This window comes from Ictalurus punctatus, chromosome 15 (assembly GCF_001660625.3).
Source record: "Ictalurus punctatus breed USDA103 chromosome 15, Coco_2.0, whole genome shotgun sequence".
Classification (NCBI taxonomy): domain Eukaryota; kingdom Metazoa; phylum Chordata; class Actinopteri; order Siluriformes; family Ictaluridae; genus Ictalurus; species Ictalurus punctatus.
The window spans coordinates 25,098,700-25,118,533 of NC_030430.2; the positions used below are offsets into that span (position 1 = coordinate 25,098,700).

At 42.6% G+C, this 19,834-nt stretch overlaps 1 protein-coding gene across 4 annotated transcripts in view; it reads left to right on the plus strand.

Annotated features, from left to right (window-relative positions):
• The first annotated feature begins 1,246 nt into the window (after nucleotides 1–1,246).
• The window catches only part of plcg1 (phospholipase C, gamma 1), a 58,325-nt gene continuing 39,737 nt past the window's right edge, over nucleotides 1,247–19,834 (plus strand). The window contains exons 1-3 of one of the 4 annotated variants that reach the window (XM_017486793.3): nucleotides 1,247–1,566; nucleotides 1,709–1,772; nucleotides 2,553–2,848. In XM_017486793.3, coding sequence (XP_017342282.1) covers nucleotides 2,632–2,848 — 217 coding nt within the window. In that variant the 5' untranslated portion in view covers nucleotides 1,247–1,566; nucleotides 1,709–1,772; nucleotides 2,553–2,631. The other 3 variants (XM_017486792.3, XM_053686450.1, XM_017486791.3) reach the window with 3 other exon arrangements.

Consider the following 19,834-nt stretch of genomic DNA (forward strand, 5'->3'; position numbering starts at 1 on the left):
GGTTCTAGAATGGACATTCTGGATCCAGAACTCGTCACCGGGACGCTCTAGATTATGCCGGTTATGCAGACTGTTCTAGAATGGACATTCTGGATCCAGAACTCGCCATCGGGACGCTCTAGAATATGACGGTTATGCAGACTGTTCTAGAATGGACATTCTGGATCCAGAACTTGCCATCGGGACGCTCTAGAATATGACGGTTATGCAGACTGTTCTAGAATGGACATTCTGGATCCAGAACGCGTCACCGGGACGCTCTAGAATATGACGGTTATGCAGACGGTTCTAGAATGGACATTCTGGATCCAGAACGCGTCACCGGGACGCTCTAGAATATGACGGTTATGGAGACTGTTCTAGAATGGACATTCTGGATCCAGAACTTGCCATCGGGACGCTCTAGAATATGGCGGTTATGCAGACTGTTCTAGAATGGACATTCTGGATCCAGAACGCGTCACCGGGACGCTCTAGAATATGACGGTTATGCAGACGGTTCTAGAATGGACATTCTGGATCCAGAACGCGTCACCGGGACGCTCTAGAATATGACGGTTATGCAGACTGTTCTAGAATGGACATTCTGGATCCAGAACTTGCCATCGGGACGCTCTAGAATATGACGGTTATGCAGACTGTTCTAGAATGGACATTCTGGATCCAGAACGCGTCACCGGGACGCTCTAGAATATGACGGTTATGCAGACGGTTCTAGAATGGACATTCTGGATCCAGAACGCGTCACCGGGACGCTCTAGAATATGACGGTTATGCAGACTGTTCTAGAATGGACATTCTGGATCCAGAACGCGTCACCGGGACGCTCTAGATTATGACGGTTATGCAGACTGTTCTAGAATGGACATTCTGGATCCAGAACGCGTCACCGGGACGCTCTAGAATATGACGGTTATACAGACTGTTCTAGAATGGACATTCTGGATCCAGAACTCGTCACCGGGACGCTCTAGAATATGACCGTTATACAGACGGTTCTAGAGTGGACATTCTAGATCCAGAACTTGTCATCGGGACGCTCTAGAATACGATGGTTCTAGAACATGATTTAAAATTATAATCATTTTATTTAAGGTCATTCTAGAACGTTGTGAACCCTCGTCGCCCGCGCGTGCGTGCATGCGCGTGTGTGTTACAGGTACAGGAGGTGTTTTATATTTGATGCTCTGCGCCTTTAAGAGGCCGCTTTGTGGGAAGTGAGCGGGGCTCGGATGGGGGAAGGGCCGTAGCGGCCGCGTCTCAATCCGAGCTGCGCGTTTCCCCCGAGTCTATGGGCGCAAACCCGGAGGAAGCAGCAGCAGCAGCAGTAGCAGCGAGCGAAAGCAGGAGCGCAGACGGAGAAGCGAGGGAGGAACAAACCCACACGGTCACCTCGACTCGGGCCTGAGACATGCTGTAATTCCCGCGGAGAGAGGGGGAGAGGGAGAGAGAGAAATAAAGGAAAGACGCGATTTTCGGCGGCGGCTCCGGAGATGTGCAGCAGGACTGAGATTGCGCCGAGACTCCGCCGCGTCTGTCCGTCTTCCCTGCGCGCTTTTCTACACGGTAACACCGGAGAATCTCCCTTCTTTCTTTATTTAAAAAAAAAAAAAAAAAGAAATCCTGTTAACTCCCTCTCTCCCTCTTTCCCATTCCCTCTCCCTCTCCTGTTCCCTCTCCCCTTTCTGTTTCTTTCTTTCTCCTTCAGCCATACTTCTGTGCGTTCTGCTTCTTTGAAATGTTACACCGCGCGGCCTACATTCAACACCACAGTTAGTTTTTATCCATTTGCGCCTACAAAAAAAAAAAAAAAAAAAAAAAAACACTTAAAAAAACAAACAAAGAATAGAGCAGATCCTGGTTTAGAAAGGAAACTTCCCAGGAGGTAATGTGGAGCTGGAGCTCATCCAGACAGGCTGGGATCAGGTTAGCCATTAGCTTAGCAGTGTGTCAGCTTTCACACAACAAAATTATTATTATTATTATTATTATTATTATTATTATTATTATTAGTAAATGTACAAACTGGCACATTTTGCATTACAGATAATCAACATTACTACTGTTGTGTGTGTGTGTGTGTGTGAGAGAGGGGGAGAGAGAGAATTATCTCTCTCGTGTGTGTGTGTGTGTGTGTGTTGGTTGAGTGGGTTTTTCACAAAGCTGACCTTTGTCATGTTTATAGGATTTAAGGTTTAAAGAACCTTTACCTTTTTTTTCTCTCTCTCTCTCACACACTCACACACACACACACACACACACACACACACACACACATACACACCACTTAAAGTAAAGCTGCTCTCACACACACAGTCAAAAATGTTGTAATTGTTTGTTTCAAAAGTGGATGTGTTGTCCAGGCTACTCTTTATATTCAGTGTAGGCTCTTCTTCTTCTTCTTCTTCTTCTTCTTCTGTATTTTGTTGTTGTTTTTGTGTAAAGGGGGGAAAAAAACAACCCAGGAGGCTGAGTTTAATTCTCTCTCTCTCTCTCTCTCTCTCTCTCTCTCTCTCTCTCTCTCCCCCTCCTCTGGCCTGTTTTTTTTGTAGGTGTCCCATTCAGGAGGAGGTGCAGGAGCCACTAAATTGTTCTGAAAGGGGAAAAGGAGAACAAACGGGGGAAGTGGCCATGGCTGCAGCTGCCTCCTTCTTCTCCAACGGGCCCGGGCCGTGGACGCCGAGCGACACGGAGATGAACAGCGTCTACCGAGACCTGGAGCTCGGAACCGTGCTCACGCTGTTCTACTCGAAGAAATCTCAGAGGCCCGAGAGGAGGACGTTTCAGGTGAAGCTGGAGACGAGGCAGATCATATGGACTAGAGGCACGGACAAAATCGAAGGAGAAAGTGAGTAGCTGTGTGTGTGTGTGTGTGTGTGTGTGTGTGTGTGTGTGTGTACGAGACGATATGATGTTATATCAGTATTGTGACTCATTAACGTCATGATACGGTGATCTCGTAGCTGATTGGATGAGCTCATAACTCTTTTCGTTGGAGACTGAGCTCTACGGAATGGATCGGATGTTGCAGAAATTGCGTAGCGGACGTTAGATGTCTAAGATTAGACTTTAGGGATTCTAAATTCGAGATCGGACGTCATAGAATTGGTGTTGGGGAATGTGTTGAATGTTGCGTAATAGATTAGATGTTGATTTTAACACTCGACGTTGGAGATCGGACATTAGAACGAAAGGTTACAATATGCATGTTGGATATTTGAGATTAGACGTTAGGGATTGGAAATTAGAGATCTAATGTCACAGGATTGACGTTAGAGAATGGCTTGGATGTTCCGTAACGTATTAGATGTTAATTGTGACGGTGGGCATTAGAGATCGGATATTAGAATGGATGTTAGCTATTGGACATTACAGATGGGATGTGAGGGAATTTACCTTAGAGATTGGACTTTAGAGAATGAATTGGACATTCCACAATGGAATGGATGTTCCTGAATAGGAAAGATGGGGCGTTACTGAATGGATGTTCGACATTATGCGCATGTTACCGAAGGGATGTTGGAGATTAGATTCTGCTGAACGGACATCAGAGATCAGACAGTACAGAATGGCCTGGATGATACAGGTTGCATACCAAAGAATGGATAATTGCTTATGGACGTTAGAGTTTTGACATAAGGGATTGGACATTACAGGCTTTGTTAGCGATCGGGCATTACAGATTGGATTGGACATTATAGAATTTGTTACATATCAGACATTAAAGGATGGCGGTCACAGTATGGATGTTCGAGATCGGACGTTACAGGATTGACGTTGGAGAATGTTGTTTGTTTTGAAATTACGCCAGATACTGAACGGATCGGACGTTCGTTTGTTTAAAGTCGGACGTTACAGATTGGACGTGACCGAATGTACGCTAAAGTTCCACTAACGTACGCCTGCTGTTCCACTTCCTGGTTTTGTTCCGATCGGTTAATAACATGGCTTCACTCTGACCTCGGCTCTTTGCTAGTCCGATGTCTCCGTTTGTTGCGGTCACCAGCTAGCAGATCGGATGCCAAGTCTTGCGGTACTCGTTTTATTTTTTTCTTCTATTTAATCGTTTACGACAATAACGTCGAACGATAAGAAGTCGTCGGAACCGCGTTCCTGTTTCTTCGAACTTAAATAAACAAAATAAAATAAAAGATGTGTGCAGAATATTAAAATAAAACAATAAGAAGACACCGTCCGTTATGTAAACAGCGACGTGAAGCTAATCTACACAAAGAACGAGAAGCCATTCCGGAGATCGCAGCTAGGGGGCCGTACTTTACGGCAACGCTGCGGAATTGTGGTGTTATTCTATTCGTGTCGTCGTTAGATCATTCTCTATCATTCTTAGTCGGATCCGATAGACAGGATCGTAACCGGGCCGATATCAACGGAAGTAAAAAAACAAACAACAACTTTGGATCAGATATCTGAGGGGGGGGGAAGAATGAATTTGTTCCTGTAGTAAATAGAAGAGGTGAAAAGAGGTGTGTTTTAAAATAACTGTTTGTATTTATACTTCGTGATTCCAGTGGAGTCGTGCGTTTAGCTCCGCGTGATTGTTTTCCCGCCGTTTCAGTTAATAAAATCACGTCAAAGCGTAGTAGTTTTCCAAGAGGAAAAATAGCGAGCTAGCGACGGAATCAGCTGACACTCAAGGTCTTGGTGTGTGGGTATTAATTAATTAATTAATTGATTAATTAATTAATTTTTTGGGGGCAACAGAAAAGAAAAGCGTGGTATCGTCCGATCTCTGATGTGTCTGATTCTGATGTGTCTGCTTTAGGATAAAAGTCAGGACCTGTTTGTCTGGAAACGCTGCATACTGCGCATTCTCCTTATGTCTGCAGGATACCGATCTAGTCAGTGTATCCACTTTGCTGAAACCGGTATCGTGTCGTTACGCTAAGATTAACAGAAAGATGGAAAGGTTTGAGCGATATACGAGGCGACGTCACGCGCTGTTTAAGAACCAACCGGAGGAACTAACGAGAGTTTGTCGAACGATTGTCGTAATATCATATATATATAAAATTTTACACCCCGTCATCTAATGCCACACTTTGTTTACGGTGTCTGTCCGATATATTGTCGGATAAAAAGCGTTTCTGAAAGTACGTACGCACGACGCGTTTTTAGAACCGTATCGGCTTTGAATCGCCTCCGGATCGCCCCGGTGTTCAGGGTAACGATTTCCTTTAGGGCCACTGTTGAAGATCAGTTATTTATTTATTTATTTAAGACGAGACGGTAATGTGTATACGATTATAATATAACACACAAGTAGGCATGAGAGAACTTGAGTTGGTCAATTATGACGGAATTTAGGAACGCAGTGTGAGCCTTGACACGTTAATTTACCTTCGGATAAACTCGATGTAATATTTTCAGTTCGTCTGACAGACTGTATGCAAAAAAAAAAACAGCAACAAACAATGTTAACCTGTTCCACCTTGTAAACAAATACGATAAACATCAATGTTCAGTGTTTTGAAGTCTGCTCCTCTTAAATAAATTTAAAGCTACGCTATCAGTACGTTCGCACGGACAGCGATGATCCGATGTTAACCCGGTTACTCTGATTAAGAAACTAGCACGTAAACAGCGATTTTTAATCACCGTAATCTGATTAAAGTCACACTCGAAGTAAACACAGATGGAATTAAGACGTGGAGTATTTCCTGTTTTAGACGCGTTATCGACGTGCGTGGCGGACACGTACACACCTTAATCACACTATTGTGTTATTCAGAATAAGGTCAGTAATTAGATTACTGCTGTCCATGTAAACGCAGTCTATTAGACGTTTCCACGGTCGTGGTTCCGGGCTGGAGTCAGTTCTCGAGCCGCTCTGTGTGTATTGTGTAGATATCGGAATAATCTCATATAGGATGTGATTGGGTGAGTTCATTCACCCGTCAGAGGCAAAGCGCTTCAGTTTAACGGTGTTCGTCAGGGACGCTCCGATCGGGATTATTACAGCCGAAACCGATCCAGATACCGATCTTTTTTTTTTCTGTTTTGTTTAAACTTTAATCAGGACGTCTATCATAAACAGTTAAATGTGAGCTCTCTGCTCGTGGTCACTGTTAATTGAGTTAAAATAATAGCAATGAGGAAATCTGTTGGTTAATTGATAAATAAACACGCATGAAATATTTATTTTTAAATATCTTAAAAACAATAGAGTTCTAATTAAAAGTAGATGAACACAAACATGATCCGTATTCGGAAAAAGACTAATAACCTTCTAAGGATGTAGCAAACTAAGCTTAATGTCAAACTGATATTAAATGCAACCCATAGTAATTAAACATTATTTCATTTATCATTTTATTTATATTTTATGAAGTTATTATAAACTTTTTTTTTTTTATATATATATATTAAATGATTTATTTATAACTAAGGAATTTTTCTGTCTTTACGTTTTATTAGTTTTTTGTTTATCAGTTTTCGATGGGTTCCCCCAGTACAGTGTTGCCATGTCTGCTGATAATATTGTGTTTTTGGGGGGATTAAATCAAAACATGGAAACTGGAGTTGACTTTTCTGGTGATATCTGGCAACCGGGAGTTTAAATGAAGTGAAAGCACTATTAGTGTTGGGGAAGGGAGAGCGGCAGTGTACTGTATGTTTACACACCGAACAGTTTCTAATCTTGATCGTGATCGGTGAGGAATTATTTAATAAAGAAGTTTGAATTAAACCCACCTTGTAGCGTTAGCATTATTATTAATTTACTCCGCCCGACGCCGCTGTGTCTACACGAGCAGGTCACGGTCGCAGGTTCAGGTCATTTTGCGGGATCGATGAAAGATGGCGGTTTGTGAGATCGGGGAGTTGAGAGAAGCAGATGATGTTCAGTGTTACTCGTCATCATAATGGCGTCTCTGCAGTGTTTCCACACTTGTTCGGTCGACTGAGGAGATGAAAAGCGGTGTGAAAGTAACTGTTGCGCGGTGTACATGCATTTTGGACTTCCTGTAGTTTTTATTCCGAGTTGTATTACACAACTCCAAACAGGTCACTCGCACCGGTGCGAATAAATACTTATTCACGGTCGCACAAAATACTTTTCAGTCACAAATGCGAGTGAACCGGTCGCCCTGGTCTTTATTACTTCATCACGTGTCGCGCCGCCCGATCCGACATGGCCGACGGCGACGCGAAAGCAGGACGTCCCGGGTACTCGCGGACCCTATTCGTTTCCCCTAAGAGAAGACATCTGAGCTGAACGTCGTGATTTCTGTACGTTTTAAAAAAATACATACGGCGCGTCTCATAAAATCCAGAATCGTAGAGTTAATATACGGTATCGTTTTTTTTTTTTTACCTTCGTTAAATTTTTACAGACGGCGACGTGCGAGCCGGGAAGAACGGATCCGGGTGATTCTACTCGTGAGAGATGGGTTTAACGTGAGGAACGTCGAGCGTTCGCGTCAGATCGTTATTGGGGCATGTGACGCTGTTCCTCCTGACGTCACGTGTTTATCTGTGCTTAGAGGAAGCTGGTGGACGAGTCGAGCGAGTTCTGTGAACGAACGCGTCCGTTTTGGCATCTTTCTAACGTTTGCTCGTTACGGGATGCGCTGTAGGTCTGTAGAGAGACCATTTCTGTCATCCGGGGGGGAACCCCGAACGTTTCAGACATAAACGTGTAACTTTTAGACGTTTTACTTGTACGTGTCGGATGCTAACTTCAGCTACTGTTTAACGTTGATGTAATTTTCACCTTTTTATAAAAAAAAAAAAAAAATCCCGGACATGTTTAGACGTGACTACACGTGACGGGACAGTGTGAGAAATGAGGTTAGAGTATGATTAGTGTTGATCTCGTGTCACGCGCACTTCTGTACACATGCCGATTGTGTGAGAGCAGTCACAGGGATGCGAGTGTGGAATTAAAACGCCGTTGCTTGACTTTTCTTCTTGGTTTTTTTGTTTGTTTGTTTGTTTGTTTTTGTCGTCATTGAAATGACGGTTTTGATTAAAAAAAAAAAAAAAACGTAACAAGAACCAACAGAATGCATGATCTCTTCAGTATTGTGATGTTTTTCGTCGTATCGCTCGTCTCTAACCCTGTTCTGCAGAAAGGTGACTGTTTTCGGAGCACAGCTCTGTACGGAACAGGCTGCAAACGTCATGTAGGCCTTTGTGTAGCAGCTGGCTGTCTATATACACACACACACACACACACACACACACACACACACACACGCGCGCGCACCGAGACAGAGCGAGAGCAGGATGCCTCACACACAGCTGCACTCTGCTCCGGATGCAGCAGCCGAGCAGGAAAAATGGCCCGTGTGAGATTCTCTTTCCCTCCTTTCTCTCGGCTCGTGGTGGCTCTGACAGAAGTCGAACGCAGGGTCACGTGATGCACACGTCTGAAGTGTGGAGATTTATAAAAAAAAATAAAATAAAAAAAAAATGATGTAGCTGTAACGAAATAAAGCAGAGCCACGTTGCGCCTCAGCTGGATCGGATCTGTTTATGAAACGAGGGCCGTTACGGCACATTTCTGTCTGGATTACTTTGCTAGTCGTCCCCCCCCCCCCCCCGCCTCTGAGCTTCGAACGTTCCTTATTTACGTGATCGTGTTTGCTTTCCGTCAAAAAAAAAAAAACTAGGGAAAAAAAACCTCTTGGAAGCTCCGCCCCCTTCTCTTCCTTTGAGTTCCCCTGTTTTGATTGATTAATGTGGAATAACATTTAATCAGCGCGTGTTCGACCGAGCTAGCATTTAGACACGCGTATCGCTAACATCAGTTCACTGCGTTCGTTACGGACGGCGCCCGTGGTGCTAAATACGAGCAAAGAAGGCTGAAAATTTGTCTTTATTGTTTAACCTTTCGATCTTTTGTTTAAAAAAAAAAAAACTTCACAAAAATACTCTGCTGTCATGGATATCAAACACAACACGGGTTTATCAAAAAACATCTCTTTTGTTAAATATAGGTGTGTAACAATTATTGGCACCCTTTTAGTCAGTACTTTGTGCTAGCTCCCTCTGCCGAGATAACAGCTCTGAGTCTTCTCCTATAACGCTGATGAGGTTGGAGAATACATGGCGAGGGATCTGAGAGCGTTCCTCCGTACAGAATCTCTCCAGATCCTTCACATGTCGAGGTCCACGCTGGTGGACTCTCCTCTTCAGTTCACCCCACAGGTGTTCTATGGGGTTCAGGTCAGGGGACTGGGATGGTCAGGGCAGGATCTTGATTTTGTGGTCAGTAAACCATTTCTGTGTTGATTTTGATGATGTTTTGGATCATCGTCCTGCTGGAAGATCCAACCACGGCCCATTTGAAGCTTTCTGTCAGAGGCAGTCAGGTTTTCATTTAATATCTGTTGATATTTGATGGAGTCCATGATGCCATGGATCCTAACAAAATGTCCAGGTCCTCTGCAGAAAAACAGCCCAAAACATTAAAGATCCTCCTCCATATTTAACCGTGGGCATGAGGGACTTTTCCATACGGCTACCTCTCTGTGTGCTCAAAACCACCTCTGTGTTTATTACCAAAAAGCTCTATTCTGGTTTTTCACAGACTTCTTTGTTCATATTTACCAAGCGTGCCAATATTAGTGGAAGGCGCTGTAGATAGCTAACACCATGTCATTATATTTATTCAGCCGAGAAATAAATAAATAAACAATGAACCCCCGGCAACACGTTTTAAGCAGTTTTCGAATCTGAAAAAGACAAATGGACAGCAGTTTTAAATCTATGAACAATTTTAATGAATTGCTAGTTATTTCTTTCACTGTTTTTGTGTTACTGCAAAAAAAAAAAAAATCACCTAAAAATCCACTATCCAGCCTTTAATTAATAAATAAATAAATAAATAAATAAAAAATTTAAGCAACTGCACAGCTGTAATATCATTACACGCTGCCGTTCTGTCCTTAAACCTGAAATGGTGGAGATGCTCGTTTTCCTGTCTCGGGCCTAAATTGTTCAGCGTGATTATTTAAACTGGAAAATCACGAGCGGGGGAAAAATCGATACGGCGCAAGCCGACTGTGTTACGCTTCCGATAAGTTAACCCTTTCCTACGTACGTCATTTATACGCATCTCCAGCTTCTTTAGATGTTCTTTACTGACTTCAGATTGCATGGAGCGTGAATGCCGAGTCGGATAGATCTCACGTGCCTTGAAAACGTCTGTGTCGCAACGCCTCGAGTAAAAACGCACACTTTTTTTTAAAAAAAGGAGTAAATGTTGTTATAATAAGTTAATATTTATAATGTTTTTGTACACCAAAATGATCATTCATACAAAATATAGGGTTTTATTTATTTATTTATTTATTTATTTATTTATTTATTTATTTATTAAATCTTAAAACAAAACAGACTTTTTTTCTAAATCTAAGGTGTTGAGTCTGGCCTAAACATAGTCATTTTCTTCATTGTGTTTAAATCTTCTGCGGAGGACACGCTGCAGTGATGGCGGCAGCAGCGGGTATGATTCCCTTTCCACGTGCTCACACGAGGGTTTCGAGTTACACGCCGCAGGAGGAACCCGTCCGTGTGTTTTGAAAGCTGCATCCCTGTTCTTTATTCCGTGTTTGTGGCTCGCTCGGTCCCGGGGATACGAAAGGAGAAGTGTTGCAGTGAGACGCCGCTCACGCCGAGTCCGGGAAAATCCGGCGTGTACAAGACCGGGGTCAGGATCGTATCCATGATGTATTTAAACAAAACAAGCAAACGTGGCTAATAAAGCAGTGTTTATTTACCCTGGCACATTTCAGTTCACCGGAGTATTATCGAAGGGGAATAAATAACCCGGTGAAGGATGGGAGTGATGTTTTGGCCACGCCTCTACGGAGAGCGGAACACTGCGTCGTCACGGGTAAAAAAAAAATATTTTAGAGCGCAAAATTGAAAACGTCAAATATTAGCAAGTGATGATGATGATGATGATGATGATTGGCTGGTGTTGCTTGTCTGCTGTGGGCGTGGCCTGTGTAGCATCAAACATGATGCGTCTCTTCTAAAGCTAATCGGTTTAACCACAGATCACATTACGCGTCACACAAATCGCAGGCTAGCTACGCACGCCCGGCAGGCGCACCGACTTGTCTCGTCACGTCTCTGTACACGTTTAACGAGAGGTGGTTTTTTTTTTTTTTTTTGTGGAGTCAAACAGTAAACAGGAACTGAACAGCAGAGAACTGAAGAAACTTCGGACCGCGGCGGCCGTCGGAATCACTCGAGCCGGTCGATCGGTTCGGTCGGTCCTAATTTGCACAGAGTTGCGATAGTCTCGGTGCGAAAGGTCGCATTGTTGCTGAAATGGTGGCGCTCGTGTCACACGCGTGCGTACGTGGAAAAACAAACGCTCACTCGCTGCTTTGTCGCTCGCTAGTTTCTAGCAGATTCTCTTCCATCTAGATGATGATGATGATGATGATGATGATGATGATGATGATGATGATGATGATGATTGGAATTTATTTGAGGAAATATTTGCATAAATATCACGTTGTTGTGTATCTCGGTAACGAGTGGACCGAGTTTGGGCTGAGATCTTCACGCCGTGCGTAACCAGGACTGGATACGTGGACTTTCCAATCCACGTTTAGCGCTTGTGGTTTTTATTTTTATACCTCGACCTGAGATTCAGTTCACTCGCTGACTGTTCTGGCCACACCTTCTGCTTTATTTGTGTTTGTTGGAAGCGTGTTGGCACGGTTAGCGGCACTTTACCCCGCTTTCAGCGCTGCTGTGACAGGAAGTGGCATTTCCCAGTGAAATTCCCCAGCTCAGCGGGGTGGACTGACGAGGTGTTTAAAAGTGAATCCTGCTTAAACGTGTGTGTGCGTGTGTGTGTGTGTGTGTGTGTTGATGCTCATGATTTGGAACTAAAAATTGGAACGAATAAATATTATGATGATGGTAATGAAAAATAACTATTAAAAAAAAAAAGAAGTAGACTGACATTGTCGTATTAATACACCAATAAACGCCATCTTAAGTATGTTTTAAGAATTCCGTATATTTGACTTATACACGTCACGTTCGTTGTTCGTATGTATGTATGTATTTATTTATTTGTTTATAGTATTTGAGAAGGTCAAAAATGCAAATTTCATGTAAGTGAAGTCGCAAGTGAAGCATGTGGGATTCACAGCGGGGAAAAGTAGCCTTTCCTGTGAGTGGCTGAAAAAAAAAACAAAAGTTTTTTACGTTGGTTTTGATGTTTTACACCGACCAGCCGTTACATTAAAACCACGGACGGGTGGAGGGAATGATATTGATTATCTTGTTGCGGTGGAACGGTGGGAGATATTTATTAGGCAGCAAGTGTACAGTCAGTTCTTGAAGTTGACGTGTTGGAAGCAGGAAAAATGGGCAGGTGTAAGGACCCGAGCGACTTTGACATGGGGCGAATTGTGATGGCGGGACGTCTGAATCGGAGCATCTCCAAAACAGCCGGTCTTGTGGGGTGTTCCCGGTATGCAGTGGTTAATACCTACCAAAAGTGCTCCGATGAGGAGCAAGCGGTGAACCGGAGACCGGGTCGTGGGCGTACAAGGTTCAGTGATGTGTGCGTGAGGAGAGAAGGCCCGAGCGTCTGGTCCGATCCCACAGAAGATCTACTGAAGTGCGAACTGCTGAAAAGGTTCATGCTGGCTCTGATGGAAAGGAGTCAGAACACACAGAGCGTCACAGCTTGCTGCGTAGCTGCAGAGCGGTCAGAGTGCCCATGCTGACCCCCTGTACACCACCGAAACTCCTACAGTGGGCGTCAGAACCGCACCGTGATTCATCAAGACCAGACCGTCTTCTTCCATTGCTCCGTGTTCTCTTTTACATCATGTGGACGGCTGGGTGTGTGTTCTTCGATGGCACCAGGATGGTGAGCCGTTGACAATGTTCTGCTGGGAAACGTTGGGTCCTGGCATTCACGTGGAAGTTACTTTGACACGCACCACCTACCTAAACACCGTTTCAGACCGAGTACACGCCTTCACGGTAACGGCGTTCAGCGAGATAACGCTCCCCGATGCACTATACAAGCTGTTCAGGAACGGTTTGAGGAACATGACTGAGAGTTCGAGGTGTCGAGTCGGCCTCCGGATTCCCCAGACCTCGATCCGATCCCGCGAGCATGGGGAAATAAACCCGAAAGCGTCACACCCAAGAAAGCACAGTCATCTTTGAAAACAATGAATTAAAAACGAAAACGAGACTGGAGTTCCCTTTAGCAGAAATCCACGTGCGCGCGCGCGTTGTGTGTCGTGTGTGTGTGTGTGTGTGTGTGTGTGTGTGTGTGTGTGTGTGAGAGAGAAAGGGGAAGATGGTGGTGTTTCTGCTTGGTGCTCAGGTCAGAGCGTTCAGCAGAGTACCGGTTTACTTCTCTGTCGGCGTCCGGGTCACGCTGCCCTCCGATCTCGTGGTTATTTAACGGGTTTCAACGCGGCTAATCGTGATGAGCAAATGAAAGGTGAGGTTTTGCTAACAAAAACCACTAGACGCACTAAAATGAACGAAAACGAATAAGACCGCTAATCGAAGGGGAGGAGTTTTGTAGCGTCCGGTCAGCTTCTCGTTACGGGTGTTCACATATACGATGTCCGCACTAGCGATGGTGTACAAAACCGACCTAGCTTCAGGGTCGAGCTAATCGGCAGGGGTTTCTTCAAAGCTGTGGACAGAATTTCAGTTCAGGAGTCACTGAAACGTCAAAAAATAAATACATTTAAAATAAATGAAGGATTTTAGGCGGAAGTTTATCGCTAGCTTGATGTTAAGTAGAATTGCCTTGGATTTCTGCACGGATTTATTACCGAGAGCTGTGGTGGATGCGGATCTCTCGATAGCAGCTAGCGGCTCGTCTCCCGTCTGTCAGTGTCTACCTTAACGCTGCTACAAATTATCCCGCTGCTTTGTGGACCATTTCATGGAAATAGGCTCAAGCTAGGGAGGTGCAGTGGATTCTAGCAGGGCTGAGACACACATCTCTTATAGACATGCGCTGGCGAGTGAGTGAATCCTGACCTTTCCAATATGGTGGACGCGTGACGCCTAGGAGAAGCTAGAAGCCCTGGCTAATATGGATGCTTTGTAACAGGGCAGCCTCAAGGTTCTGGGTGTTGGGTACAGACGAATGTGTGTATGTGTGTGCGCGAGAGAGAGGGACAGGGAAGGCCACGGCTGCACTGTGCAATTTTGTGTTTCCTGCTGCCCTGATCAGACTGGTCAGTCAGCCCGCAGACTGCAGTGTGTGTGTGTGTGTGTGTGTGTGTGTGTGTGTGTGTGTGTGTGTGTGTTGGAGAATGGTTTCCACCAAAATAAGCATATGTTTATCTGTAGAACTTTCAGTATGACTGCATTTTAATCTTCAGTATGGTTAGCAGACAAGTGCAGGGTTTAGAAGAGCGAAAGGAACATGGCGTCCACTGTAACGTCCACCGCGGCTTTGCGCGAGGAGGAAGGGTGTGTGTGAAGATTTCAGTAAGGAAAGAAAAGGAGACCGGAAAAGCGTTATTAGCCTGACACTTTCTGTAGCCAGCGTGTTTGGAAATTCACTCACTCCGCTGTTTTTAAGAAAAGAGACATGTATTCGCCTCGTCATTCAGAGCCCCCAAAAAATCAGTTCTAATTTACACCGCATTAGCGTTACAAGAACGGACTCGACGTAAGCGTCTAGAGTCACGTCATGATGTTCTCAGACTTCACGATTGGACTCGCGTGCAGGAAGGGAATCGAACATGCCGTGGGTTTCGTGTTGTGGCGAGGGGTTTTTTTGTTTTGTTTTTTTTTTGTACGTGTGAGCTGCTAAACTGAGCCAAAGTACAGAGCGGTCCTCACCTCTGGATCTCATGTCACACACAATATTTTAAACCGCTCATTTCTATAATTACCCAATCATTTATTTCCCCCGGCTACGTGTTCTCAGTGCTCTGGTGGGTTTCTACATACGCCTGGCTAAAGGTTTAGTAACTTTTCGATTTTTTTTTGTGTTTTTTTTTTTCTTTCCTCTTTCTTTTTTTTAGTTTGCGTATTCTGTGCAGCGTGAGAGTAAACCAAAGAGCAAACGAACGAAAAGTATCGATTTCACTCTGATTCAGACTCAGCAGGCGGATTTAATCGGTGTGAAAACGCGCCGAAAGTTGTCAGTTCGTCACCGATCCAGTTCCCATGAAAAACGTTTTTACACGTGGCTGCGAACACGGTTTTCATTCGTATGTTAATATTTTGAACAGCTAAAAGTGCATCCTTATTGGGGGGTGTGTGGGGGGGGGACGACGACGACACATCTGCATGTTGAAAATGATGCACGTAAACCACAGGAAACCGAGAAATGTCTCAATTTTTACCCTAAAAGAAATTTAGTTTTACACGCACACTTTAGTTTAGTTTTACATGTTCATTTAGTTTGTAGTGTAGTGTTTAGTTGTGTTTTGATCGATTTTACAGTAGAGTTTACAATTTCCACCTTTTTAAATTGTCATTTCATTTGACAGTTTAGTTTAGTTTTACACTTTAGTTTGTGGTTTTGTGCATTTTTTTTTATTTTTTTTATTTTTTTTTTTTTAGTTGTACACTTGTTTTGTTTTACAGTAGCGTTTACGCTTTACACCTTAAAATGTCGTTTAGTTTTACAGTTTAGTTTGTAGTTTAATTTAGTTCCACCCTTTCGTTTTGTTTTAATTTTACACTTGTTTGAGGTCTGGTTTATTTAGTTTTAGACTGTTGTGTAAGGTTTGGTTTCACACTTGCACTTTTGTTCAGTTTAGCTTAGCTTTACCCTATATATATATATATATATATATATATATATATATATATATATATATATATATATATATATATATATATATATATATAATATATATATATATATATATATATATATATATAATATATATTTTTAAATGTACACTGGAGATATGATGCTTATGTAGCCAACACGTAAAGGAAATTTAAATGATCTGCTGAACTGAGTCATGCGCTCGGCTCGGTTAACGATCACGTCACGTTTCTACTTGTTTTAAAACAATGAGGAAAAATAAGATTTTCATATGCAGCTTTAGTCTTTTTCCTTCTTGTTTATTGGATGAGTCTGAAGTGTGTGTGTGCGTGCAGGCATGCATGCGCGTGTGTGTGTATCTAAATGCCGTACATAAACCCACATGTAATCTGATATCTAACGGTCGCTGGCTGCTGCTTGGGCCCAAACACAGCTGACAGCGATGGCTTTCAGTTTCTTTGATGCGTTTGAGATTTCGATTGCACTCCGTATGCTTCCTGAAGTACAGAAACAAAACATCTGCATGCTGACAGTGGCCGTGAAGAAGCTAGCGACGTGTCATTGACGAACGAGTCGACTCTTTTCATGTGAACGTTGAGAGTCGACTCACGAGCTGTTCTCTCCTCAGGATGTTCCTGCTTTCAGGATAAATGGAGATAAATCTTCTTGTTATTGATTTTGTTTTATAAAATGCGAGTGAAGAAATACTCCTTTGTTAATGAGAATGTAGAATCGAGTTGCACGGTATACCGGTACTACGGTAATATCGTGATGCTAAAGCTTCAAAATATCGCCGATCCAACTGTATATTTAGACGGCGGCGCCGTCGATACAGTAGTACTGCAACTAACGTTGTATGCATGGTAGTTCATATTATTTTCGCTAAAACGACACGTCTTGCTGCATTCGCAGAATACGCAAAGGTTAGTGACACCTAAATTCTTTACCTCAATCTTTTGAAGATTTCCTGTTTGCTAGTAAGCGAGAAAAAGTTACGCTCACCGCTGTGTGTGAATAATAAAATTCGCCGGAGCAAGCTACGCTTATGCTAACCGCTGGGTGCAAGTACTAAAATTCGCCATGTTTGCTAGTAAGCGAGCAATTATATGATTTTATTTATTTATTTGTTTGTTTATTTATTTATTTATTTATTTACTGGGGGTTCATTTCCAAATTCTGTTATTTATTCCTAATGTTGGGTTCATTCGTAGTTCAAGGAGGACAATTTCCGTTCGCGTGATTTCATCGCTCTAGGTAACAGTAGGTGAAATACGTGTCTCTTTGCCAGCTGTACGACTGTTCTTGAGGTTTATATCTACGTATTTCTGCGAGTTTTGGTTCATTTTGTAGATCCGAATTATGAATTAAAACGGTATCGTGAAACTAGTTGATATCGTGATACTTCAGCTGGTATAGTATCGTAAGGTATGTTTATGGTATCGTGACAACCCTAGTAGAATAAGATTTCGTTACACGGTTTAATTCGTAGTTAGCCGAAGAACAGCAGCTACTGGTTGAAATATCTTGAGGCCTGAGAGAGTCTCGTGTAGCGTTATTTATCGAAGAAAAAAATTTATCAACTCTGATACGGTGCAGTTTTCTTTAAGGAGAAATGCTTTTATTTAGCGTTTATGGAAGGAGTCTCCAGTGTCAGATGTAAAGCTTTAACTTTAGGTTTTCCAACGTCTTTTCGGACAGAGGAGTTTGCGGTTGCTCTGGTTTTTTTTTTGGACTTGGAGAGAGATGAGAGATATGAGTCTGGTGAGGGAACGATATTTATAGCTGCTATAACGTAACTAAGAACATGAACTAACTTGTTTTCTGGATGTCTGATAACATTAAACGGATAAAAAGTATGCTGTGTCATTCTTGAATAAAGAGAAAATTGTAATCTTGGGCACGTTGCCGTAGTGTAAGAGGAATAAAACACTTTAAAGCATGCTGTTATAGGAAAATAATCCATTTCAGTTCAGTTCAATAAGCAGTTGTTTTGATTATTTTCCTGTAACAGCATGACCGTGTGTTTTTCCTACTTCCTGTTTATCCAGTAAGCAGGCTTGACATTTGTAAACCGAGGCAAACGTAATATTTTTCAATCGAACTCTGCGCTATTTTGAGTTCTGGGATTTCCGTGTTTCGTGTTGGATTTCCATCGGCATGTGAGGATTTTGGAAGATCCTTGACGTTTCTGGAAAAACCTGCCTCGTTTTGAAAAAATATTTCGTTCCTTTTAAGAAGGAGTTCACACACACACTGTTTTCATCTCGGGGTTGTTTTTGTCTGTTGAGGGGTGCGTGTGTGTGCGTGTGTTATGGATTGATCTCGCTCTTTTTTCTATTTGCATGTTTCTTTGGTAGAGTCTTTTCTTAGCTGTGATAAGACACACAGCTCTGTGGTTGTAGGTGTTGAAGCGCAGGAAGTGTGGTTAGAATGGCAGGTGGAAGAGGGAGTGAGAAAGAAACTTACACTCTTTCTCCCGTGTGCAGTTTGCTTAAAAAAAAAAAAAAAAAAAAAAGGTTTTAGTGTGTTTTATCAAATATGTTAACACATCTCTAATTCAGATTGTTTTATTTTCAAAACACAGACTTTGTGTATGTGGCTATGTTGGTCACAAACTCGTCACAATTAGCGATGAACCAATTATATCGAAGATTAGGGGACGATGTAGTACCCTCTGTGCTAACCCACCTAGCTCGTTTAGCATAATGTAAGAGGTTAAGAAAACACGCGGTTGTTATGGTAACGTTATGACTTGACAGGATTCGGCTGATGGAAAAACCGCCGATACAAATCATGACTAGCTCATATATACAAGCTAGGTTTAATCTACGGAAAAGATTTCGGGTGGAATACGTAGATTTCCTGTAATACCGTCCTCGTAATATCGTAAACCGTGATGAAATATAAGAGCGATTATTATGCTATGGAGAGTTTATATTGGCGCATGTCTAGCGGCCATCTTTAAACCATGAAAGCTTTGAGTTTAAGTTACAGCCAGTCAGCATGAGAGTGCACAGTCTCTCTCTCTCTCTCTCTCTCTCTCTCTCTCTCTCTCTCTCTCTCTCTCTCTCTCTCTCACACACACACACACTCACTTTCTTGCGTGTGCGCACACACACTCTCGCGGTTAGATCAGGTCATGGTTTAATGTTAAACTGCTTTTATATGTGAGGCCTGCACGCTCGTATTCAGACAAAACCCCTTTGCGATGCACACTCTCCAACACCCTCAGCGTGTATGTCATATATATATTATATATATATATATATATATATATATATATATATATATATATATATATATATATATATATATATATATATATATATATACATATATATACATATACATACACATACAATATATATATACACACACACACACGTGCTTGTGGCCTTCACTAGATGATGTGTTCTATCCTGGGACGCTTGCTGAAAGGCAGGCTGTGTGTGTGAGGCACTTCTGGTGCCAGATATGTGTTAACACCTGAACAGCGAACACACACTCTCTCTCTCTTGTCTCTGTCTCTCTCTCTCTCTCCTGTTCTCCCCAGCACTAGTGAAACTGTATACAGTCATCAGTCACATAAAATATCAGCTTTCTGACTATTATTGGTTTTAAAATAAATATTTCATTTCATTGTTCCTGTATTTAAAAAAAAAAAAAAAAAAAAAAAATACTGTCAGTTTACTTCCTGTTAGCTAGCTAGCATCAGAGATAAGATTATGAACCTCTATAGATGCTGTGAAAATCCAGTCTGAAAATGCTAGCTTATGCTCCTAGCCACTGTTAGCAGTGAGGATTTAAGAACATTTTATAAGTATGGCTTAAAATTCCTGTCAGAAATCCTGTCACGTTAGCTCATGTTAGGCCGCTAGCTAGCATTAGCAGTGAAGATGATTGGTGTCTGTGAATATGGCTTGGTAATATTGGTAACAGGTTATCTCCTATTAGCCAGCTAACTTGCATTAGCTGTTTCCTGTCAGAAATCCTGCCTAGCTAGCATAAGGAGATAAGATTATGAATGCTACATAAAGCCCTGCCGTTTACCTCATACTAGCCATC